The sequence below is a fragment of the Mobula birostris genome, chromosome 17, assembly GCF_030028105.1.
Source record: "Mobula birostris isolate sMobBir1 chromosome 17, sMobBir1.hap1, whole genome shotgun sequence".
NCBI classification, from domain to species: Eukaryota; Metazoa; Chordata; class Chondrichthyes; order Myliobatiformes; family Myliobatidae; genus Mobula; species Mobula birostris.
The window spans coordinates 6,642,045-6,666,803 of record NC_092386.1 but is presented as its reverse complement, the minus strand read 5'-3'; the positions used below and the strand labels follow the sequence as shown (position 1 = coordinate 6,666,803).

Below are 24,759 nucleotides of genomic sequence, written 5' to 3'. Positions count from 1 at the left end.
AGTGGATAACTTCACATTTATCCACATTAAATTGCATCTGCCATGAATTTGCCCACTCACCCAACCTATCCAAGTCACCCTGCATCCTCTTAGCATCCTCCTCACAGCTGACACTGCCACCCAGCTTCGTGTCATCCGCAAACTTGGAGATGCTGCATTTAATTCCCTCATCCAAGTCATTAATATATATTGTAAACAACTGGGGTCCCAGCACTGAGCCTTGCGGTACCCCACTAGTCACCGCCTGCCATTCTGAAAAGGTCCCGTTTATTCCCACTCTTTGCTTCCTGTCTGCTAACCAACTCTCCACCCACACCAATACCTTACCCCCAATACCGTGTGCTTTAAGTTTGCACACTAATCTCCTGTGTGGGACCTTGTCAAAAGCCTTCTGAAAATCCAAATATACCACATCCACTGGTTCTCCCCTATCCATTCTACTAGTTACATCCTCAAAAAATTCTATGAGATTCGTCAGAGAATGAACAGAGAAATATTATCTCTTGATTTCATAGAATACCAGATCGGCTTCACTAGAAGCAGTACTTGGAATGCTCTCTCTCAATGAAGAGCAACTATAATAATTGCAAAACAACAGACCAGAATCAGAAGTGGATTTTGATCATTGGACAAAAGAGTAAGGAAAGGGATATCGTGGAAGGATTCACATTACCAGTGTGACAAGTACCTGAAGGGTGCACCCGGATGGCACACTTGAGAGGAGCACTAACAGAGAACAAGGACCAGAGTCGCCCCCACTTCTGAGGAGACTGAGGTCCTTTGGATTAGGCAGGCCTCTCCTCCACATGTTCTATCAGTCTGTTGTCGCCAGTTCAATCTTTTATGTGGTGGTGTGCTGGGGCAACAGGCTCAATATACTGATTAGAAAGGCTAGCTCTGTTATAGGAGTCAAATTGGACACACTGGAGAATGTGGTAGAACAAAGGACCCAATGGAAAATACTGGCAATTCTGGACAATGTTTTCCACTCTCTGCATGCCATCTTGGAATAACAGTGGAGCACTTTTAGTAATACAATAAGATTGTGTTGCTTCAAAGAGCGCTATATGAGGTCATTCTTACCCTCAGTCATTAGGCTCTATAATGAGTCAACCTATAGCCAGGAAGTGATGATCCCCTCCTGTTAAGAGTTTGTGGTAACTTATTTTTTATTCTTTCTTCTCTTCTAATATTTATATCTGTGCACTTGTAATGCTATTGTGACACTGTAATTTTCTTTGGGCTTAATAAAGTATCTATCTATCTACAAATGCATTGGTTGAATCAGAGTGTCATGGATTTTGGATCATAAAAATTCTCTCATGCATGTCATTGCTAGTCACTCCAGTTTTAAATCAAATAAAGAAATTAAGACAAAAGTTAGATTTAAAAAATTAGTGATTTATTTCACAGCAATAAGACATACAACAGCAATGATTGAACCAAGTGAATTGATTAGTATAATTTAACCTAAATTGGCAAAATCACAAATATTTTATACTTCCCCCTCGCAGTGGATTGCTTCACTTGGTTTAAAACACACACTTAATTGTTAAGGCTGCCAAAAATATAAATCCTAACAACTTTCCATTCACGTGCCAATATGAACATTATACCTGTGGTTGCCTGAATTATACCATCAGCTACACCTTGCTGAGCTACATACTTGACTGTGTGTGAAAAAGACACATAACTCAACTGACAAGTTGCTATGAATTTGTTTATGTTTTCCTTCAGTTCTCAAACACAGGGGAGTCCACTGCCAGACACCCACTACCATGAACCTGGCTGGATGTGAGGTATCCATACAGATTATTGATAGTAACAAATTCATTATTTTAGTCACTGGAGAATTTTCAAAACTCAGTATCATTTAAATTGTCCTTTATGCTGATGCCTTCTTTATAATTTTGCAAATGCATTTTGTATCAAAAACCCCAATATTTAAAATAAATAACACTCCCTCCCCACCCCCCCCAGATCCTTACTGCTGAAGAACAAAATCCCAAACCACAGGCAAGGATAGCACAACAGAGGAAACAAAATGAAGATGAGATTTAAGCTGGTTACAATAAATTATTATTTGACAGGATTTTAAAACAATTCATCACTGCTTTAAAAAAAAATTCAAAATTGGCAAATGCCCTGACAGAAACAAGTCTAAACATCTGTTGACAGAAAAGAAAGGAACATCTTCAGAACTTTTTTTTTACTGTAGATGTGTTTCTTGTATATTTTAAATATTTTCTCAGTATTAACTACTTGGCAAGCTTTTCTGATATGCCAGTCAAATACAACTGCAAGGAGAGAAATGAGTAAAAACACCCAAGAAATTTGGATTATTATTTTGCAGATGTGAAGTGATATAAACTATAAAAGTGAAACAAATTCAGAAATTGGGCACCTCTGAATGTCCTATATTACCTTGATTAACACAAGTAGTGCAAATGTCTGGTAGGTTTCATCCCAACTCATTTAAATTGAGGTACTTTTTATTTTCTGTTGTCTTGAAGGAACTCTGCAGTATAAATGCATCAGCTAAATTGCTGGCTGTGTCAAATCAAAACACTAGTTATCAGGAATATTGTTAATCTTTTGAATACACTTTTTAAAAACACTGATATCATTGATGTGCAGGATGTATAATGATGAAGGACTGAGAAACGATTCATTCCCAAAACAAGGCAACAAAGACCTTGAATTAGAACAATCACATAATCTGGAAGCAAACTGCCCTGTGACTTCCCAAATTGTGTTCTGTTGATTCCAGAATTTCAAATTGTAATTGGATTATAGTTAGGTTTTTAAAAAGCTTGATGCAAAAGTTAACTTTTAACATGAATCTCCTACAAACTGCCAAACATGTTTTATTGGTAATATGCTTGTTTTTATTGTTACATCTGTAGTGAATATGAATACCAAATTAATCAAGAGGGAACATATAAACTACCATCTGTGGATTCGCTTTCATTTTTCTTGTTCAACATAAAAATTAAGTCTTTATCCATTTCCCATATTTTATTCTATACTAGAATCTCAAAACACACCTCACACAATGTTGCTCTCTCATGTTATAACCAGAAGAGTATTTTAGAAGACAGGTGATGTTGACAATACATTGTAACGCCATTTCTTCTTTACAAAGATAAATAAGTGCATGAAACTTCTCTTCCCTGGACCCTTGATATTATTTACACAGTCCAGAAGGTAAAACAGTATGAGGAAGGTTCATACCATTTCGGTAAGACTTTGCAAAATGTCTTACCAGGATGTTTGTCAATTAAACTTCCAAGTTGGACAGTCTTTCACTGATTCCCTTACAGTTATTATTCTATAATTTATTGAGCATGTCCACAGGAAAATTCTCAGTGTTGTATATTGTGACTTTGATATTACATTTACTTTGAACTTAGAAGTGCATGGAGGCCCTGTTGTGTTTTCTGAATGTTAACTGGAACTTGCTTAGATGTTCCTAACTAAAGTGGACGCCCCAGTTCAATTATCTATTTAAAGTTTACCCCTCTCCCAGAAGGCAAGCTCTCAGTTATATGCAAATACATAAGCAAAGGCGTCTTCCTACACATAAAAAAAAACAAAATTCATTCAGGTTTTTGAATAAATTCATGTCAGTTACAAAATAATTAATTGCAGCATTGTATCCTCTATTTTAATGTGCAATTGTATTACTATTAACTACTATTCCCTTTAATTCTGACACTGGCTGCAAGACTTGCTCTTAAGCAAACTATCCTATTTAAACATTTTATAATGGTTTTCTCTTGGATAGTCTCTATGCTATCATTTGACAATAGTGAAAGGCTCTGCAGAATAAGGTCTATGATCACCAAAGACAAAGGACTGTGAAGCACACAGGAGAACAGTGATCAATACAAAACTCCACTATACATATCCTCCTCATGTTCCACAGAGAACCCTTCCAGGCTGACTCTCAGCAAGACAAGCTCTTGGCATCCTTCAGAGTGATCAGGGGTTCCCAACCTTTATGTCATGGAGCCTTACCATTCACCAAGGGGTCTGGGGACCCCTATTTGGGAACCCTTGCTTCAGACTATTGTACCAAATGATCAGCTCACCCCTAATCCTTGCTCAGCCCATGTCCCTGCATCAAAAGAAAAACATCTCAAAACTAGATACTAAGGAAACGTAATACTCTCCCACGAGCCCTTGCATCAAGTACTGCGATGCAAATGTGAAAATTTCACTGAACACACTTTTACATTAAAAAGCACTAATGCTTGATCCAACTATAGATATATACATTATCTGACTTTAAAGTTGCCTAGCTTTCCGATGGAATTTGTACATATCCTCATTTTACACCATACTATTACTATTTCCTAACTCCGCATGTACTGCCCAAGCTGGCTGCGAAAGGAGGTGTGTTGGGCATGGGGGTAGCAACCCAAACTGTAAAAACCCAGAGCTACAGAAACACCAACAGAAGCCACAGAAGCCTCATCTCTGAGAAAGGAAGGATATACCAAGAGATGGACTACACCCGGAGATAATGTGGGAGACTGGCCCAGGACAGAGGACTATGGCAGACTACTGTCGGTGGCCTGCACCCCAGTACAAGTCATGGGGCTAAGTATTGCTATTTCCTAGTGTTCATTTGCTCATCGATTTCACTAGAGATAACTTTCTCAGCTGAGAATAGCTACTTTAATTAAGTGACAGAGCTTAAATTATCTACAGAAAAGAAATCAATATCCTGAAACACGGGTGCTTTATCATAAGGTTATTCCTGTCAGCTCAGCAATTGGGAAATTCACTAAGATGTGGACTATTCAAACAGGAACATAATTTTCCTTCTTCATCATCATATACAATTTGAAGAGATCATTTTAACTGCTTCTCATCATTAGTAAAAGGCTAAGAAAGGTTTTTCACCCCATTCTGTATGTTTAGAGGGGGAGAAAAAGATTGGTGCATTGATTTAAGCAATCCAACTGTTCTTTTCCAGCAAAAATTAGGTAGCATTTAAATTATATGTCTAATGGAGAACTAAGTGTTTTAACAGTGTTTTAAAATTACACAGCTAGATTAAAAACTGTTCAGTAATTAGCATTACTCTAATGTGTCAGTGGCACAATAGCATAGTGGTTAGCCCAACATTTTACAGTACCAGTGACTTGAGTTCAATTCCCACCACTGTCTGTAAGGAGTTTGTACATTCTCCCCGTGTGGGTAACCTCCAGGAGCTCTGGTTTCCTCCCATAATCCAAAGACTGTCCAAGATGGTAGGTTAATTAGTCATAGTAAATTGTCCCTTGATTAGACCAGGATTAAATAGGGGGATTGCTAGGCAGCATAACTCAAAGGACCAGAAGGGCCTATTCTGCACAGTATCTCAATAGATAAATAATTAAACTTCAAAGGCAGTCTTTTATAAAATACAAAGTCTGTGCTTGTTGAATCTAATATTCCATTTCCATTCTTTTTAAGCATATAATCACAAAATTACTTGTAGAATTGTAACATGACTGCACTCTTCCACAAGGAGCATTATAAAACAGCATCCTTCAATAAGCAAGTATTAATCTTAACTCCCTAAGAATGAGTAACATTTGGCTTCCGCTTCTTTACAAAGCAATTTTATTTAAATCTGAAAGGTTAAGTGATGCTAAGATTTGTGCCACCAATCCTATCGTACCAAATGCCTATGAGAATTCTTAAACCAAAGGACTACACTTGCAATGCCTCGAGTAGCAAACGACAACATTTTATGGCACACTCCTGCACTAGCAACATAACGTGAGGCCAAGGTGTAAAGTCTTTCACCATCAAAAGAATCAAAGTGGCCAGGTAGCACTTCTTCCACAAGGTCATTGTCCACCAGCGACATTAGGCGTTTGCAGGTTTGGACGTAGTCACTCACGTTACTGTAAGGGAGCCAGTCAATCAGTGCTCCATTGTACACTACATCGCCACTAAAGAGAATGCGGTTCTCCTGGTCATGAAGGCAGATGGAACCTCTGGAGTGACCAGGCATGTGCAGAACAGTGAGCTGACGGTTTCCAAGATTAATAACGTCACCTAATATAAAGCATAAATGTCTCAGGAATCTGTAATCCTTGCCAATTATATTTAATATATAATGCAAGAATTTGAATTGTTAATATATACAAGCCATCTTCATAAAAAGACCCATTTACTTTATTTGCTTTATATAACTATTTGCTTACTTTTGGTGAAATAGGTGTTGAAACTAGTAAGCAAAATATAGAGATGTGTACGTCTTCCATGGGGGTAACTGTGGAAAATACTAGAACTGGTGCAAAAGAATCCAGGGCTATTTTATTTCTCTCCTGGTCATAGTCAGGATCAATGCCTTTATGATTTGATCATAGAATCACAGGTTATACATCTGGCCGATGTGCTTAAGCCAACATTTAAAAAGTTCTGACAATTAATCATCCCATATTCTTTAGAAATTTGCACACCTCTAGCTAAAGTACAGAGCAATTTCAAGATGCCATGTCTTGTTATTTTAGATATACAGTGAATTCCGGTTAATGGAAGCATCTATTAGTCTGACCAGCCACTTATTTGGGAGAACTCAAAAAGCACATAAACTAATTGAGAAAGTAGCCAGAATCCCTTTTGTTTTGGGATACCCTGCCGCTTTATTTATTTATTGAGATACAGCACAGAACAGGTTCTTCCAGCCCTTCGAGCCATGTCGCCCAACCTAACTCTAGCCTAATTGGTGCAAGAAACTGTTGCCAATTAGTTTCTAACTAGCATTAGTTGTGCACATGTGTGGCCATTAGACACAACACGTGCTCTGAGCAAACCGTTTTTAAAACTGCATCAGCTATGTGTGTTGTGAGTTCAAAAAGCGATTTTTGTTACTAGGCGTCTGCCCTGAATTTGTTCATTTAGTCAAAAGAGCACAACACAATTGCATTTCTCAATCAATAACTATTAGGAACTAATACACAGTTTTATAGTACTGTAGTAGTAATGGTAGGGTTCCAATTCTTCTATATTTAATTTAGACATATAATTTGTTACTCAGTTTCACACACAAAATGCTGGAGAAACTCAGCAGACCAGGCAGCATATGGAAAAAAGTCAACATTTTGGGCTGAGACCCTTCAGCAGCACTGGAGAAAAAAAAGATGAGCAGATTTAAAAGATTTGGGGGGGGTGGGGGAGAGAGAGAGGGAGAGAGATAGAAACACAAGGTAATAGGTGTAACCGGGAGGGGGAGGGACGAAGTAAAGAGCTAGGAAGTTGATTGGTGAATGAGATACAGGGCAGAAGGGGAAATCTATTAGAAGACAAAAGGCCGTAGAAGAAAGGGGGAAGGAGCACCAGAGGGGGAGGCAATAGGCAGGCAAGCAGATATGGTGAGAGAGGGAAAAGGAGATGGGGAATGGTGAAGGAGGGGGGGCATTACTGGAAGTTCGAGAAATTGATGCTCACGCCATCAGGTTAGAGGCTATCCAGACGGAATACAAGGAGTTGTTCCTCCAACCTGAGTGTGGCCTCATCGCAACAGTAAGGAAGACGGTGGATTGACATATAACTACTCATCTTTTTTTCCTCCAGTCCTGCTGAAGGGCCTTAGCCCAAAACATCAGCTGATTACTCTTTTCCATAGATGTTGCCTTACCTGCTGAGTCTCCCTAGCATTTTGTGTCTGTTGCTTGGATTTCCAGCATCTGCAGATTTTCTCTTGCTTGTGATTTGTTACTCAGTTTGTCTTTTTTTAAATTTGTTTTTAAACTATTTCCATGAAACTTCAGTTAATTGGAGCTGCTGGTTAATTGCAACTAAATGTACTGGTCCTAAAGTATCCCAATTAACCAGAATCCACTGTACTGCAGTATTATTTTGACCTGCTTCCCAACAAGGGAATCTGTTAAATGTTAGTACCAATAATACAGGTAGCTTATAATGTAGCACTAACATTGTCCTTTGATATCAAAGTTCAAAGTGAATTTTATTACCAAAATGCATATATGTCACCATTTATCACCCTGAGATTTATTTTCTTGTGGGCAAAATCAACAAATCTGTCAAAAAATAACAGGATCAATGAAAGATCAACAAGACTGCAGAAGACAACAAACTGAAAATGCAATAACTAAATAAGCAATAAATAACAAAAACATGAAACGAAGAGCCCTTGAAAGCGAGTCCATTGGTTATGGGAACATTTCAATGATGGGTAAGTTAAGTTGAGTGAAGTTATCCCCTTTTATTCAAGAGTCTGATTGTTGAGAGGTAGTAACTGTTTTTGAACCTGGTGGTGTAAGTGCTCAATGGCTGGGAGGGCTTTATCCATGATGTACTGGGCGGAACACACTTTTTTTTAGGATTTTCCATTCAAAAGCATTGGTGTTTCCATACCAAGCCATGATGCCGTCAGTCAATACACTCTCCACTACACATCTATACAAGTATTGTAAAGTTTTAGATGTCATGCAGAACCTTTGCAAGCTCCTAAGGAAGCAGAGGTATGCTTTGCAGTCACACATGTCCTGAAATACTAACACCTAGAAAATTAAAGTTGCTGACCCTCTCTACTTCTGATCCTCTGATGAGAATTTGCTCATGGACCTCTGGTTTCCCTCTCTTGAAGTCTATAATCAGTTCCTTGGTCTTGCTGACATTGAGTGAGATGCACATTATGTTGACATTGCACTGAATTTATCCATACTTTTTATGACGATTATAACTGATATTACTTCCATATGTTAATGTACAAACGTTTGTAGTCCATTCATGAAACTTCTCTCCCGTGACTTTCATTTGGCTATATTCAAGTATGGTTCAAGTATAGAGAAGTACAGAACAGAAACAGCTCCTTTGGCCCAACTAGTCCATGCCAAAAACACTGCCTACTCCCAACAACCTGCACCAGATCATAGCACTTCATATCCCTACTATTCATGTACCTATCCAAATTTCTCTTAAACATTGAAATCAAGCTGACGTGGGCCACTTGCACTGGCAGCTCTTGCCACATTCCACATTCTCATGACCCTCATGTTCCCCTTAAACCTCACCTTTCATCATTAAGCCATGACCTCTGGCTGTCCTCCCACCCAACCTCAGTGGAAAAAGCCTGCTTGCATTTATCCTATCTACACCCCTCATAATTTTGTATACCTCTATCAAATCTCCTCTTAATCTTCTATGCTCTAAAGTATACAGTCCTAACCTATTCAATCATTCCTTACAACTCAGATCATCAAGAACCTCGTAAATTTTCTCTGCTCTGTTTCAGCCTTGTTTGTATCGTTCCTGTAGGTAGGTGACCAAAACTGCACACAATACTCCAGATTAGGCATCAATGACGTCTTACACAACTTCAACATAACATCTCATCTTCTGTACTCAATACATAGATTTATGAAGGTCAACGTGCCAAAAGCTTTTGTTATGACCCTATCTGCCTGTGATGCCACTTTCAGCAAATGACGTACCTGTATTCCCAGATCACCTTGTTCTACCACACTCCTCAGCTCACTGCTTTAAGACCTATCCTGGTTGGTCCCACCGAAGGGCAAAACCTCCCACTTCTCTCCACTCGCCATTTTTCAGTCCATTTTTCCAGCTGATGCAGATCCATCTGCAAGCTATGACAGCCTTCCTCACTGTCCACTACATCCCCAATCTTGGTGTCATCTGCAAATTTGCTGATCCAGTTAACCACATTATCATACAGATCATTGATACAGAGAACCCTGCACTGATCCCTGCAGCACCGTTGGTCACAGGCCTCCGGTCAGAGAGGCAACCCTCTACCACCACTCTCTGGCATCTCCCACAAAGCCAATGTCTAATCCAATTTACTACCTCATCCTTAATGCCGAGCAACTGAGCCTTCTTGACCAGGCTCCCATTTGGGACCTTATCAAATGCCTTGCTGAAGTCCACGTAGACAATATCCACTAAACTGCCTTCATCCACTTTCCTGATAACTTCCTTGAAAAAAAAATATAAGATTGGTTAGACATGACCTACCACGCACTAAGCCATGCTGACTATCCTAAATCGGTACATGTCTATCCAAATACTTATATATCCAGTCCCTTAGATTATCTTCCAATAATTTTCCCAGAACTGATGTCGAACTCTCCAGCCTATAATTTCCCGGTTTCTGTTTAGAGCCTTTTTTAAACAGCAGAACAACATAACTATCTTCAAATCTCTGGTACCTACCCTGTAGCTAGGGGTTATTTAGCTATCTGTGCTTAGGCCCCAGCAATTTCGGCACTTGCCTCCCATAGGGTTCGAGGAAACACCTTGTCAGGCCCCAAGATTTATCCACCCTGATCCACCTCAGGGTAACAAACACCTCCTCATAGAGTCCATGAAGTTGATGCCGCTTTGCCTTACTCTGTAAGGAAACAGACTGAAACTCTGTATCTGCCTCCCGAGTAAATACAGATGCAAAGAGTGCATTTAAGTTGAATAACTAAACTTGAAAAGTTCAAAAATGTTGACTATATTAAAAACACAAGAGATTCTGCAGAAGCTGAAAATCCAGAGCAACACACACAAAAATACTGTTGAAACTCAGCAGATCAAATCATTTCCATATTTTCTGGGATTGCCCTAAATTAAGTTTATATTGGAAAGGTAGTCATTGAACATTAGTTAAGATACTTAAGACCCAGATACCTCTGAACTTTGAGATGCTCTATTTGGGGCATGTATTGTTTCTTGAACAGAAGAAAGGTCCTTTTAGCAGCAAGTAAGAAATCAATCACTAGAAAGTGGCTAAATCCAATACCACCTACATTAGAAGATTAGCACAAAATTATCTTGGAAATATTTAAAATGGAAAAGATGACTTACTCTCTGAGAATTCAAAAAGAAAAATTTTATCAAATTTGGAATAAATGGATTGAATATATAACCCCAAAGCGAGCAGACTTTAGATGACTCTTCTAATGATTTATACTGCTCTTCTCATCAACACAGTAATATTGCTAACGTAAGCACCCCTGGTCTAAATGTTTACTGTTTTTGTTTATTTTTCCTTTTTTTGGAAAATGGAGAATTAACACAAGTAAAGGAAAAGATTTGGGAAAGGGGTAAAAAATGATAAAATTAAGTAAATAAGTACATATGGATTGGATATTTATGTTTGGGGGTAGGAGCAAACATGAACAAGTTAGGATATAAACACCTACAATGGTAGTTACATAGGCTTACATACAATATTTTGGACCAGAAAGAAATGGTCCAGAAGAGATATATGGAAATTATTATTAATCCACTATCAGTGCTATTTTTCTTAACAACTAATATCATTACTTAGCCTAATAGAGTAGAATTTCAACTGCACATAATTATTTAAGTGTCTAATTTCTTTTTATATCATCTTAATGTGTACTTAGGAATGTTGAAATAATTATAGATTTATACACATATTAAAAAAATGGAAAAGGTTATACATGTGAAAAAAGTTCATGATACTTGTGAATTCCTTATCCAAATAAAAATAAAAAAATTTAAAAAAAAGAAACTCAGCAGATCAGGTCAAGCAGCATCTATAGAGAGGAATAAACAGTCAAGACCCTTCATCAGGACCACCAAGCTTCTCATCTGGCACCTCCACTCCATCCACTAAAAGTAGACTTCCCAATGACCAAACATTTTAATTCTGATTCCCATTTGATATGTCAGTCCATGGCTTCTGCTTGTTTCACAATGAGGCCACCCTCAGGGTGGAGGAACAACACCTTATATTTCATCTGGGTAGCCTCAAACCTGATGGCATATCGATTTCACCTCCAGTATAAAAGTCCAGAATAAACCCTCCTACCTTCTTCTACTTAGGCCTCGCACATCTTTTCATCTGTGTATCACCTCCCCCCCACCCCAGTTGCCCCTCCACCTTCCCTTTCTCCTACCCGGTTCCTTCCTCTCCAGCCTTTACTTTTCCCACACACCTGGCTTCACCTATCATCTTCTAACTATCCTCCTTCCCCCCCACCTTCTTATTCTGGGGTCTTCCCCCTCCTCTCCAGTCCTGATGAAGGCTCCCAGCCAGAAATGTTGCCTATTTATTCATTTCCATTGATGCTGCCTGATCTGCTGAGTTCCTCCATCATCTTGTGTGTGCTGCTTTGGTTTTCAGAATCTGCAAAATTTCTTGTTTTTGCATGTGTTGCCATTTCCTTAACATGCATATTCTCACACAGAAACTGGGTCTTGTAAATATAAAATTCCACAGACCTGTGTGTGTATCAGAAGTCTGTAAATTATCATCAAAACTGCACAGCTTTAAAATTGCAAACTGGACCTTCTATGCCATGCCCCACAGATGCTGCCCAACCCACCGAGTGTGAGAGAGTTGGCATGTGGCTCCAGCCCTGTGGAAGGGGATCCAGTGGCAAGTTTCTTCCCATCGCATACAGTATGTTGCCTGACCCACTTATGTACTGCCCTGGACTCCTATTATTATTACCCTTCAACCATTAGGCTCTTGAAACCGAGGGGATAACTTCACTCATCCCATCACCAAGCTATTCCCACAACCTATGGACTCACATTCTCAGACTCATATGTCACATACTCAATATTGCTTATTTGGTTATTCTATTATTATTCAGCAGGTCATAGATGCTGCCTGACCTGCCCAGTTACTCCAGCATTTTACGTTAGCCTGGATTTCCAGCATCTGCAGACTTCCTCGTGATTATCCTTCTTTTTGTATTTGCAGTTTATTGTCTTTTGCATACTTGTTCTTCGTCTTGTGGGGTGCAGTCGTTCATTGATTCTATGCTTCTTGTGATGTTACTATGAATGTTCACAAACAAAATGAAATTCAGGTTTGTATACGGTGCCATATATGCACTTCGATAATAAATTTACTAGCCAGCAGCTGATTCCACCCACCGAGCAACAACAAAGCCCTGAGCCGTACAGTGGCTTAATCCCCCCACGAAATATTTACCCTCATCCAGGACCCGGGCGGGCTGCACGGCTTTCACCCAGTACGTGTTCGCCTTCCAGCCCGGCCACGGGGCCCTGGAGATGTCGGCGTCCGACAGCCAGGTCACCGCCTCGTAGTCATCGCCCCGTATCAGGGCGCCGGCCTCAAGCCGGTGCACGGCCACCCGCTCAAATTGGTGCAGGCCGCCCGAGTGGTCGAAGTGGACGTGGGTGGCGACGGCCATCACCGGCTTGGCGCCGATGAGGCGACTGGCGTACAGGTAGCCGGACAGATCCCTCAGGCCCAGGCCGCCGTCCACCACCAGGTCCCGCTGCGAGCCCTGCAGAAGCCAGATATTGGCCCGTTTCCCCGCATCGAAGAAGCGCTCCCGGATCAGGTACAAGCCCTGGGAAACCTCGCGGTGCCAGAACCACTCCGTGATGGGGCCGCCGCCCCGCTCCACCGCGACATCCGAGTCCACAGACATGGCCCGCCGCCGACCGCCCGATTGACTGACAGCCGTCTTCGCCAATCAACACTCTCTACCGTCGGCGTAGTGGGAGGTCAGCACATCCAATCAGAGCCATACGGACCCCAGCTGACGGGCTGACTGACAGCCCTGTTCGCCAATCAGTACACACTGCAACCGGTGGGCGGTCCGCACATCCATCAGAATCAGTCAGACTCAAATTGCATACGGACTGACAGCCGGCTTAAGGCTGGTTTAGATTTATACTTCTACGTCAAATCGAAGCCGTAACCTACGCCACGGCCTACACACGTTGTGAGCACTTATACTTGTGCGTTGGTGTGTCTGCGTCTCTCTGCAATTCACCGCCAAACCGCTAGTTGGCGGTGGGGTTTCCATGCCACCGCGTTGAGTTTCTTCGTGTTGAAACAAAATGGCGACGGAAACTGAGCGCATCGTGTTGGAGTTGGAGCTCATAAATGTCAAACAACAGTTACTTTTATTGAAGTTACAGCAACGCAGAAAAGAGAGACGACGTCGGAGGAGATGGTGTGTACGACCATTGAACGGATTGAGACAGAAAGAGGGTGAATTTGCTGGGCTGAGAGACATGGATGAGGAAATGCATTTTAAATATTTTCGGATGTCAGTAGGTAGATTTGAAGATTTGGTTCATCGTCTCCAACCATTTATTTCACATCAGTGTACGCACAGTATGCCGATAGACATTGCTGAGAGACTGGCAGTCACCCTTCGAGTTCTGGCTTCAGGTGCAACTCAGCAGGCTGTAGCAGCTAGCTACAAAATGGCATCAAGCACAGTGTCCTCCATAATTTCGGAGGTCTGTACAGCTTTATGGAAAGCATTGCAGCCAGAGTTCCTTCCCTGCCCTTCAGTCGCCCAGTGGGAAACTATTGCTGCTGATTTTTGGCAACTATGGAACTTTCCGAACTGTGTCGGCAGTGTAGACGGAAAATACTTGAACATCAAGGCACCACAGCATGCCAGGAGTGACTACTACAAGGACGCACACTCCATTGTCCTGATGGCTGTCTGCGACGCCAGATATCGGTTTACCATGGTGGATGTAGGGGGATACGGACGGGAAAGTGAGGAGGGGATCTTCAAGGAGAGCAGATTTGGTTCTATGCTGCTTGAACACAAACTGAACCTGCCCCCACCAGCCAATCTTCCAGGAACAGGAGTCAAAATCCCGCATGTAATCGTTGGTGATGCTGCGTTCCCCCTACACAACAATCTCATGTGTCCCTTTCCAGGTATGTCAGAGACATTAAATTCCATGAAAATTAATTCCATCTAATTCTAAGTAATACTGCTTGCTTTGTGTGATTTTATATATATATATTCCCCTAAATGTTTGTAGTGATTACAGCTACATCGGCACATAATAATTTGCTATTTATTAATACTTTATTAAATCGTTTGTGTTTTGCTTCATAGAGATGAATATGACCATGGAAAAGCAGATGTATAACTACCGTCACTCCAGAGCCTGGCGGGTGGTCGAGAACACATTAGGCATTTTGGTGGCAAGGTGGAGAATCCTCGGTCGCCCACTAGAATTTCTGCCTGACAAAGCCGTGAACATTGTCAAAGCTTGTATCGCTCTACACAACCTCCTGGCCTACACTGATGAAGCCAACACTCCTGTGAGCAGATACATCCCTGCTCATTTTGCAGACTCAGACGCTACAGGCTCACCTCAGCCAGGCGAGTGGCGAAGAGTGGTGGCCGGGGACACGAATCTTCTGGAACCTCTAGATCCTCATTACCTTTCAAGGCGCCGCTCCACCAGGGCTGCCCTTGGTGTACAGAACGACCTGATGACCTTCTTTCAATCACCACAAGGATTTTTGCCATTGCAGAACAAAATAGAGTGTAGTCAGTAAATTGTCAGGACATAAAATAAATGAACCTATAAATAACATGTAGCTGTTTGAATAAAAAAAAAGCCCTGTTTTAAAGTCAAGATGATACTTACTTGCAGTACCGTGCACAACATTATACAAGGTGGAAAGTGTTACGTGAAAAAAGACAACATAATAGATTATGCAATTGTTTATTGTTTCTGCTGCTGCCTCTCAAATACCATTTTGTAGACATCAAACATTATGCCCTGTGCTCCTCCGGCAGCCTCCGCAGCACGTCAGCAAGTGCTTGCACAAACCTGGAGACCTCATCATTTTCGTTCAGCAGTCTTTGTTCCAGTCCCACCTTACGTTCATCCAACCGGGCGAACTGCTGCTGAAACCAGTCATCATGTCCTTTCCTCCTCTTCCCCTGGGCTATCCTTGGGCTACGGCTCAGAGGAGCCAGCGTGGGGGAGGAGGAGCTGCTTTACTACTTGATGATGATTCTGCACTTGAAGATGAAATGTCTGGTGGTTGGTTTTCCTCAGCAACTGAGGAGGTGGACAACCCCGAGGTTGAATCATTGCCATCCTGTGATTACAAAAGAAATTGCGAATAGTTTAAGTTAGTCTTTGTTATTATACATACAGGTAATATATGCATTCAGTGTCTGTACAAGGATTGGCAGAGCTATGAAAACAAGAAAACGGCATATGCCTACATTGGCAGAATACTGGTTATTGCGTTTGCTTCATGAGCAAGCCAGATACAATTAAAGCCTATTACATATTACATTTCTCTTTCACAGAAGAATTATCTTTGCACAAATCAATATGCCGTGTTTACAACTAGACAGTGCTGCTTGCTTGCTAGCTAGCCTAAACACGACAACAGAAAGGTTTATGGTACAAAGAACAGGTTATATTTACCTTGGTGTCGTCATAATTTGACTCTGTTTCCCGGTGCTTAATATATGGTGCCAGCCAAGAAAGAGGCAAATAAAACGCCGGTATTTTTTTTCCGCCTGGGTGCCCGCTCTTGGAGAGTTTTTTCGGGGCACACACATACTTGTCCCTCAAGTTTTACCATCTCTTTGTGCATTCCGTGACATCCAGACCCATGTTTTTGGAAATTTCATTCCATGAATTTGATGCCGTTTGGCAGTCTTTATAGTATGGTGACGAGGAGTCGTACAAATGTACATATTTTCAGATTTCCTCCATTAACCTCTCCTCGCCTTGATCCATTTTCCAAACTTACGTTCTTCTCTCTTCTCTCTCAATTCTGAAATGGCAGAGAAGAATAAGCAACCAGAAATACATAGGAGGAAATGCGATGCTACCAGGCGGACCAATCACAGTTGTTGCAGTCTGTGTTGCTGCGAGGCGTAGTTACATTTTGGGAGAGTTGCACTTAAGGCTACGGCGTAGGGATCCGCGTAGGCTCTGCGTAGGGTTCGCCGATACGCCGTACGTACGGTGTTGACGCAGAAGTACTGCAGCCAACATCTGGAGGATGGTTTCTGGCTTCAGATAATTTCTTGGTTTCTGCCCCGTTTCATTCCAGTCCTGGTAAATACTCTCAACAAAGTCATTGAATGTTTTTTCCTACCACAGATGCTACCTGACCTGCTAAGTTCCTCCTGTTGCGTTAGATTTCCAGCTTCCGCAGAATCAGTCCAGCCAAAGGGTCTAGGCCCAAAACGTGGACTGTACCTTTTTCCATAGATGATGCCTGTGTTCCTTGGATTTCATTGAATTGACTTTACTTCTTCCATCCTTCGCATATCTGAGGAGTAAAAATCTTTACGTTACATCTCCATCTAAATGTGCAATTTATAATAATTTGTAATAAATAGTATGTACAACAGGACAGTCCATATAGCATAGAAATACAATTGCAACAGCAGGAATTGAACCAGCATCTGCAGATTTTCGTCTTGTTTCTGCTGAGTTCCTCCAGAGTTTTGAATCAGAATCAGGTTTATTATCACTGGCGTGTGATGTGAAATTTGTTAACTTAGCAGCAGCAGTTCAATGCAATACATAATATAGAAGAAAAAATAAAATAATAATGCATACATAAATAAGTAAATCAATTACAGTATACATACATTGAATAGATTAAAAATCGTGCAAAAAAAACAATGTATATTTTAAAAGTGTTCAACGGTTCAATGTTCATTTAGGTATTAGATGGCAGAAACTGTTCCTTCAGGCTTCTGTACCTCCTACCTGATGGTAACAGTGAGAAAAGGGCATGCCCTGGGTGCTGGAGGTCCTTAATAATGGACGCTGCCTTTCTGAGTCACCGTTCCTTGAAGATGTCCTGGGTACTTTGTAGGCTAGTATCCAAAATGGAGCCAACTAAATTTACAACCCTCTGCAGCTTCTTTCGGCCCTGTGCAGTAGCCCCGCACCCCCTCCCATACCAGACAGTGATACAGCCTGCCAGAATGCTCTCTACGGTACATCTATAGAGGTTTTTGATTGTATTTGTTGACATATCAGATCTCTTCAAACTCCTAATGAAGTGTGTGTTGCTTGGATTTCCAGCATCTGCAGATTTTCTCTCGTTCTGCAGAATCTCTTGTGTCTGAATAAGTAAGGTAGATTTGCTTTTTCAAATCTATTTACCCGGCTAAATCTCATTGATTCCTGTAGAGAACCCTTATGCCCCAAATGCAGAATCTCAAGCAGTTTACAACCCTCCCTCTGGGTAAAGAAACTGGCTGCACCACAGTATGGAAACACCAATACCCTTGAAGGGAAAATCCTACAAAAAGTAGTGGATATGGCCCAGTCCATCACAGGTAAACCCTGTGATATATATACACACACATACACACACAGTATATGACCCCAAAGGAGTCACAGGTGAAGTGTCGCCTCACCTGGAAGGACTGTTGGGGCCCTGAATGGTAGTGAGGAAGGAGGTGTAGAGGCAGGGGTAGCACCTGTTCTGCTTGCAAGGATATGTGCCAGAAGGGAGATCAGTGAGGAGAGAAAAGTGAACAAGGAAGTCGCATAGGGAGAAATCCCTGGAAAAAAGATGTGCTTGGAGGTGGGATCTCTTTGGAGATGGCGGAAGTTGCGGAGAATTATATGCTGGATTCGGAGGATACTGAGGTGGTAGGTGATGAGAGGAACCCCAGCCCTGATGTGGCAGTGGGAGGATGGAGTGAGGGCAACGTTGATGGTGGTAGAAGGCAAGCCTCTTTCTTTGAAGAAGCAGGACATCTCAGTAGTTCTGGAATGAAAGCTTCATCCTGAGAGCTTCTCAGAAAGAAGATACAGGAGCCTCAGGACTTACACCACCAGGTTCAAGAACAGTTACTACTCAACCATCAGGTTCCTGAACCAGAGGGGATAACTTCACTCACTTTCATTTGCTCCATCACTAAACTGTTCCCATAATCTATGGACTCAGTTTCAAGGAATCTTCATCTTCATTCTTAATATTTATTGCTTATTTATTATTATTATTATTTCCTTTGTTTCTTTTTGTATTTGTACAGTTTGTTGTCTTTTTACATTGGTTATCCACCCTGTGGGGTGCAGTCTTTCATTGATTCTGTTATGGTAATTGGATTTATTGAGTATGCCCACAACGAAATGAATCTCAGGATTGTACACAGTGATATACATATATATATATATATATATAATGTTGATAATAAATTTACATTGAGCTTTGAACTTTAAATGGCCATTCAATTATTCTAAAACTTTGTCCCTGGTTTTAGCTTCTCCAGCCTAGGAAAACAAACCTCTTAACGTTCGTTCATTATGAGCCATGACATAAGACAAGGGCAATCATGGTCTTTAAATGGCAATGATTGTGCTTGGCAAACTTTTCTACAGAAGTGGTTTGCCATTGCCTTCTTCTGGGCAGTGTCTTGACAAGATGGGTGACCCTAGACATTATCAATACTTCAGAGATTGTCTGCCTGGCATCAGTGGACGCATAACCAGGACTTGTGATTTGCTCCAGCTGCTCATATGACCATCCACCACCAGCTCCCAAGGCTTCACATGACTCTGATCAGGGAGCTAAGCAGATGCTACACCCAGCCCAGGGGCATCCTGCAGGCTAGTGGAGGGAAGAAGCACCTTACACCACCTTTGATAGAGACCTACCTCCACCTCGCTACTAAATTCAACATCAAGCCTGTCAAATTCAGAAAATTATTGGAAAATTATGTTATGAAAAGTCATTTGAAGTCCAGTGAATCCATACTAACAATTCATCAAACCAACACGTTTCCCCTTACCCTTCCCATCACCTTGAAAATTCTTTTTCCATTTCCTTTCAGAATCTTGAGTCTCAATGAGATGGCCTCTCATTTTCTTAACTTCATTGGATATAAGCCATTCTCATTCAGCCTCTCCTCAAATGAAGCCCTTCATCCCAGATGTCAATCTAATAAATTATCAAGTATAATATTTTACAGGATGCTTGCCAAATGCTTGTAAAATAACCTGATTTCCTTACTGTGGTATACCAATCCCTCTGCAGTAGACAGCAGCAAGGCATTTGCTTTCCTAATTACTTGGTTGGTCGTTTTGTTATTTTGCTTGAAATTCAGATTCCACTTTTGGCTTATTTCTTTAACAGTGTCTTCTGGCTCAGTGTAACTCAGGAAGGAATATAAAGGTATAAAAAGTTATGAGGGGTAAGTTGCAAGCAGGTAAATGCAAACAATTTTTTTCTGCTGAGGTTGGGTGAGACTAGAACTGGAGTTCATAGGATAAGGGTGAAAGTTTGACTATCTAAGGGGAAGGGGAACCCAATGGGGGAGCTTTTTCACTCAGAGTGGTGAGTGTATGGAACAAGTTGCCTGCAAAAGTAGTTGACGTGGGTTCAATTTCAACATTTAAGAGGATTGTATAAGTATATGGATGGGAGGGAAATGGAGGACTATGGTCTAGGAGTAGGTCAATGTGACTAGGCAGAATAATTCAGCATGATCAATCAAAAGTCTTGAATGAGTACTGACCTGTGGCCCTGACCTTCACATCATGAAGACCTTAGAGAGGCTGTTTCTGCCTCACCTCTGACCCCTGGTCAGATCAGCCCTCGAACCCCTGCAGTTTGCCTACCAGGAGCATATTGGAGTCGTTGATGTTGTCATCTACCTGCTGAACAGAGCCTACTCCCATTTGGATGAGCAGGGAGCACTGTGTGGATCATGTTCGACATGGGTGATGCCAACAGGTTCAATAGGCTGATTGGAAAGGCTGGCTCTGTTATCGGAGTCAAACTAGACACACTTGAGGCTGTGGTAGAACAAAGGACCCAATGGAAAATCCTGGCAATTCTGGACAATGTTTCTCACTCTCTGCATACCACCCTGGCTGAACAGAGGAGCACTTTCAGTAATAAACTAAGACAACAGCACTGCTCCAAAGAGCACTTTATGAGGTCATTCTTACCCTCAGCCATTAGGCTTTATAAATGAGTCGGCCTATAGCCAGGAAAATGATGACCCCTCTGTTTAAGTTAACTTATTTTTTATTCTTTCTTACTTCTCTTCTAATATTTGTATATCTGTGCACTTGAATGCTACTGTGTCACTCGGATCAATAAAGTATCTATCTACAGAGGTCGAAGGGACTGTTACTATATTGTAGTACTTTATGACTGTATGACCTGATAATCAAAGATCCCACCTAACCCAAACATCCTCTCTTCTCCATTTTCCTTCTGGCAGAAGATATAAAAGCTTGAAGGCACATACCACCGGTTCAAGGACAGTCTCTACCCCACCAGTATAAGACTACCGAATGGTTCCCTAATATGATACATAGTCTCTTGACCACACAATCTACCTCAATATGATCTTACATCTTATTGTCTACCTGTGTGGAAGTTGCAGCAAGGCAAGCATTCAGATAATGTCCAGCAAGGATTGTTTGAACAGTGCATGGTCCAGGCAAGAAAGACCTTTGAAGAGCATAGCTTCCCTTTGCACAGCAGGGGACCGAAGCTATCTGGCATCCCATGACATGATAGAGATGCAAATGAAGGATTCTAGGGTGGCATATTCTATTAGTCAGTTACTATACTAATCCTGAAGTATTATTGGCCTTTAACATGTAGTTTATTTATTTTTTTATTGCAGTGGCATGCAAAAGTTTGGGCACCTCTAGTCAAAATTTCTGTTACTGTGAATAGTTAAGTGAGTAGAAGATGAACTGATCTCCAAAAGTCATAAAGTTAAAGATGAAACATTCTTTTCAACATTTTGAAGCAAGATTGGTGTATTATTTTTGTTTTGTACAATTTTAGAGTGAAAAAAAGGAAAGGAGCACCATGCAAAAGTTTGGGCACCCCAAGAGATTTGAGCTCTCAGATAACTTTTACCAAGGTCTCAGACATTAATTAGCTTGTTAGGACTATGGCTTGTTCACAGTCATCGTTAGGAAAGGTCAGGTGATGCAAATTTCAAAGCTTTATAAATACCCTGACTCCTCAAACCTTGTCCCAACAATCAGCAGCCATGGGCTCCTCAAAGCAGCTGCCTAGCACTCTGAAAAGTAAAATAAATGATGCCCACAAAGCAGGAGAAGGCTATAAGAAGATAGCAAAGCATTTTCAGGTAGCCGTTTCCTCAGTTCGTAATGTAATTTAGAAATGGCAGTTAACAGGAATGGTGGAGGTCGAGTTGAGGTCTGGAAGACCAAGAAAACTTTCCAAAAGAACTGCTCATAGGATTGCTGGAAAGGCAAATCAAAACCCCTGTTTGACCGTAAAAGACCTTCAGGAAGACTTAGCAGACTCTAGAGTGGTGGTGCACTGTTCTACTGTGCAGCGACACCTGCACAAATATGGCCTTCATGGAAGAGTCATCAGAAGGAAACCTTTCCTGTGTCCTCACCACAAAATTCAGCAACAGAAGTTTGCAAAGGAACATCAAAACAAGCCTGATGCATTTTGGAAACCTGTGGACTGATGAAGTTAAAATAGAACTTTTTGCGGCAATGAGCACTTTATACTTTATTGCCGCCAAACAATTGATACTAGAACGTACAATCATCACAGTGATATTTGATTCTGCACTTCCCGCTGCCTGGATTACAAATCGATAGTAAATATTAAAAAATTAAATTATAAATCATAAATAGAAAATAGAAAAATGAAAAGTAAGGTAGTGCAAAAAAAAACAAAGGTATGTTTGGAGAAAAAAGGGTGCAGAATTTCATGAAAAGAAAACCTCTCCAACTGTTAAGCACGGGGGTGGATCGATCATGCTTTGGGCTTGTGTTGCAGCCAGTGGCATGGGGAACATTCACTGGTAGAGAGAAGAATGAATTCAATTAAATACCAGCAAATTCTGGAAGCAAACATCACACCATCTGTAAAAAAGCCGAAGATGAAGAGGATGGCTTCTACAACAGGATAATGATTCTAAACACACCTCAAAATCCACAATGGACTACCTCAAGAGGCGCAAGCTGAAGGTTTTGCCATGGCCCTCACAGTCCCCCGACCTACACATCATCGAGAATCTGTGGATAGACCTCAAAACAGCAGTGCATGCAAGACGGCCCAAGAATCTCACAGAACTAGAAGCCTTTTGCAAGGAAGAATGGGCGAAAATCCCCCAAACAAGAATTGAAAGACTCTTAGCTGGCTACAGAAAGCGTTTACAAGCTGTGATACTTGCCAAAGGGGGTGTTACTAAGTACTGACCATTCAGGGTGCCCAAACTTTTGCTTCAGGCTCTTTTCCTTTTTTGTTATTTTGAACTGTAAAAGATAGAAATAAAAAAGTAATCTTGCTTAAAATATTAAAGAAATGCATCATCTTTAACTTTATGCCTTTTGGAAATCAGGTCATCTTTTACTCACTTAGCAATTTACAGTAACAGAAATTTTGACCAGGGGTGCCCAAACTTTTGCATGCCACTGTATTTTTTTTATTGAGATATAGAGCAAAGTAGGCCCTTCCAGTCCTTCAAGCTGTGCCACCCAGCAATCTCTCAATTTAATCCTAGCCCAATCACGGGGAAATTTACAATGAAAAACTAACCTACTAAACTGTACGTGTTATGGACTGTGGGATGAAACTGGAGCAAATGAAGGAAACCCACACAGTCATGGGGGAGAACGTGCAAACTCTTCACAGGCAGTGGCAGGAAATGAACATGGGTCACTGGGACTGTAAAATTCTGTGACAACCACTATGCTACCATGCCACCCTTTCTATTGGCTATTAATACCTGTATTACCATAGTGTAATTGGTGATCAGAATCGGGTTTAATATCATTGGCATATGTTGTGAAATTTGTTCTTTTGTGGCAGCATTACATTGCAATATGTAAAATGAGAGAAAAATAGTGAAGTAGTATTCTTATATTCATTGTCATTCAGAAATCTGATGGTAGAAGGGAAGAAACTGTTCTGAAACAATAGCTTCAGGCTCCTAAACTATCTCCTTGATGGTCATGCAAATACAGAATTTAAACATACACTAACATACCAATTCGTCAATATCTGTATCCAACTCATCAATTTCTGTATAAAAATGACATTTTTTTGTTCAGACTTCAAATTAGTTTGGTGACAGGGGCTATGCTGTGCACAAGGAAATAAAGTCCGTAGAAAGAGATGACATAGGAGTGGAAGATGTAGAATCACTGAGGGCAGAGCTAAGAAACTGCATGGGTGAAAAGACCCTAATTGAAGTTTTGTACAGGCACCCAAACAGGAGCCAGGATGTGGAATACAAATTACAATGGGAAATAGAAGAGACATGTAAAAAGTGCAATTTGCGATAGTGATGGAAGATTTCAATATGCCGGTAGCTTGGGATTGGGAAAATCAGGTTGGTGCTTGATTGTGAACTTGTAAAATGCCTATGAGATGATTTTTCAGAGCAGCTTGTGGTTGAGCCAACAAAGGGAAAAGCAATTTTGCAATGGGTGTTGTGTAATATACCAGATTTGATTTGGAGCTTAAGGTAAAAGAACCCTAATAAAGTGATAGAATTCACCCTGCAGTTTGAGAGGGAAGAAGATAAAGTTAGATATATTACAATGGAGTAAAGAGAATTTTAGAGTCATTGGAGAGGAGCTGGCCAAAGTTGATTGGAAGGGTACACTAGCAGATTTAATGGCAGAATGGCAATGGCTGGAGTTTCTGGGAACAACTTGGAACCCAATCTGCGTCCTCTGAGAGGAGGACCCCCACAAAAGCTACAAAGAATCTAAGGAAAAGATACCCCCAGGGGTGCCCGAGAGGGGGGGAGGATGAGCACCCCAGTCGGATGCACACAATGACATCAGACCCAGGCAATGAAAAAACGACTATGAGGAAGCAGTGTGCATGTGGCAAAATCTGCAAGAACGATCATGGTTTGAAGATCCACCAAGCGAGGATGAAGTGTTTGGCGGGAGCAGGAGCAGCACAACGCGCAGGTGTCCAACCTGGTGAGACGAAGGAGGGGCCAGGCCCGGAGTCACCCCATAGTGCTCGGAACCGCCAAGGGT

The 24,759-nt window shown here is 41.2% G+C and overlaps 3 protein-coding genes across 3 annotated transcripts in view; 1 reads left to right on the top strand and 2 right to left on the bottom strand.

The window, feature by feature from the left end:
• Positions 1-1,414: 1,414 nt before the first annotated feature.
• Positions 1,415-13,419, bottom strand: mblac2 (metallo-beta-lactamase domain containing 2). The gene is made up of 2 exons (XM_072281237.1): positions 12,947-13,419; positions 1,415-6,057 (listed from the first exon to the last, which is right to left on the bottom strand). The coding sequence occupies exons 1-2, from the start codon at positions 13,410-13,412 to the stop codon at positions 5,666-5,668; spliced, it is 858 nt and encodes a 285-aa protein (XP_072137338.1). The 5' UTR covers positions 13,413-13,419; the 3' UTR covers positions 1,415-5,665.
• A 225-nt stretch (positions 13,420-13,644) lies between these two features.
• On the top strand, positions 13,645-18,951 carry LOC140211490 (putative nuclease HARBI1). The gene is made up of 2 exons (XM_072281233.1): positions 13,645-14,671; positions 14,856-18,951. Exons 1-2 carry the CDS (start codon positions 13,828-13,830, stop codon positions 15,302-15,304), a joined length of 1,293 nt encoding a protein of 430 aa, XP_072137334.1. The 5' UTR covers positions 13,645-13,827; the 3' UTR covers positions 15,305-18,951.
• The window catches only part of LOC140211489 (ATP-dependent clpX-like chaperone, mitochondrial), a 127,676-nt gene continuing 118,384 nt past the window's right edge, over positions 15,468-24,759 (bottom strand). Inside the window, exons 15-17 of the mRNA XM_072281232.1 lie at positions 22,961-23,016; positions 16,195-17,053; positions 15,468-15,856 (exon numbers count right to left, since the gene is read on the bottom strand). The gene's annotated coding sequence lies outside the window, so the exon portion shown is untranslated. The remainder of the gene's footprint in view (positions 15,857-16,194; positions 17,054-22,960; positions 23,017-24,759) is intronic.

Coding starts and splice junctions, on each gene's coding strand:
- mblac2 (XM_072281237.1), bottom strand. CDS start 13,412: ATGTCTGTGGACTCGGATGTCGCGGTGGAGCGGGGCGGCGGCCCCATC. Junction 6,058..12,946: donor CGCCCGGGTCCTGGATGAGG/GTAAATATTTCG, acceptor GCTTTATATTAG/GTGACGTTATTAATCTTGGA.
- LOC140211490 (XM_072281233.1), top strand. CDS start 13,828: ATGGCGACGGAAACTGAGCGCATCGTGTTGGAGTTGGAGCTCATAAAT. Junction 14,672..14,855: donor TCTCATGTGTCCCTTTCCAG/GTATGTCAGAGA, acceptor TTTGCTTCATAG/AGATGAATATGACCATGGAA.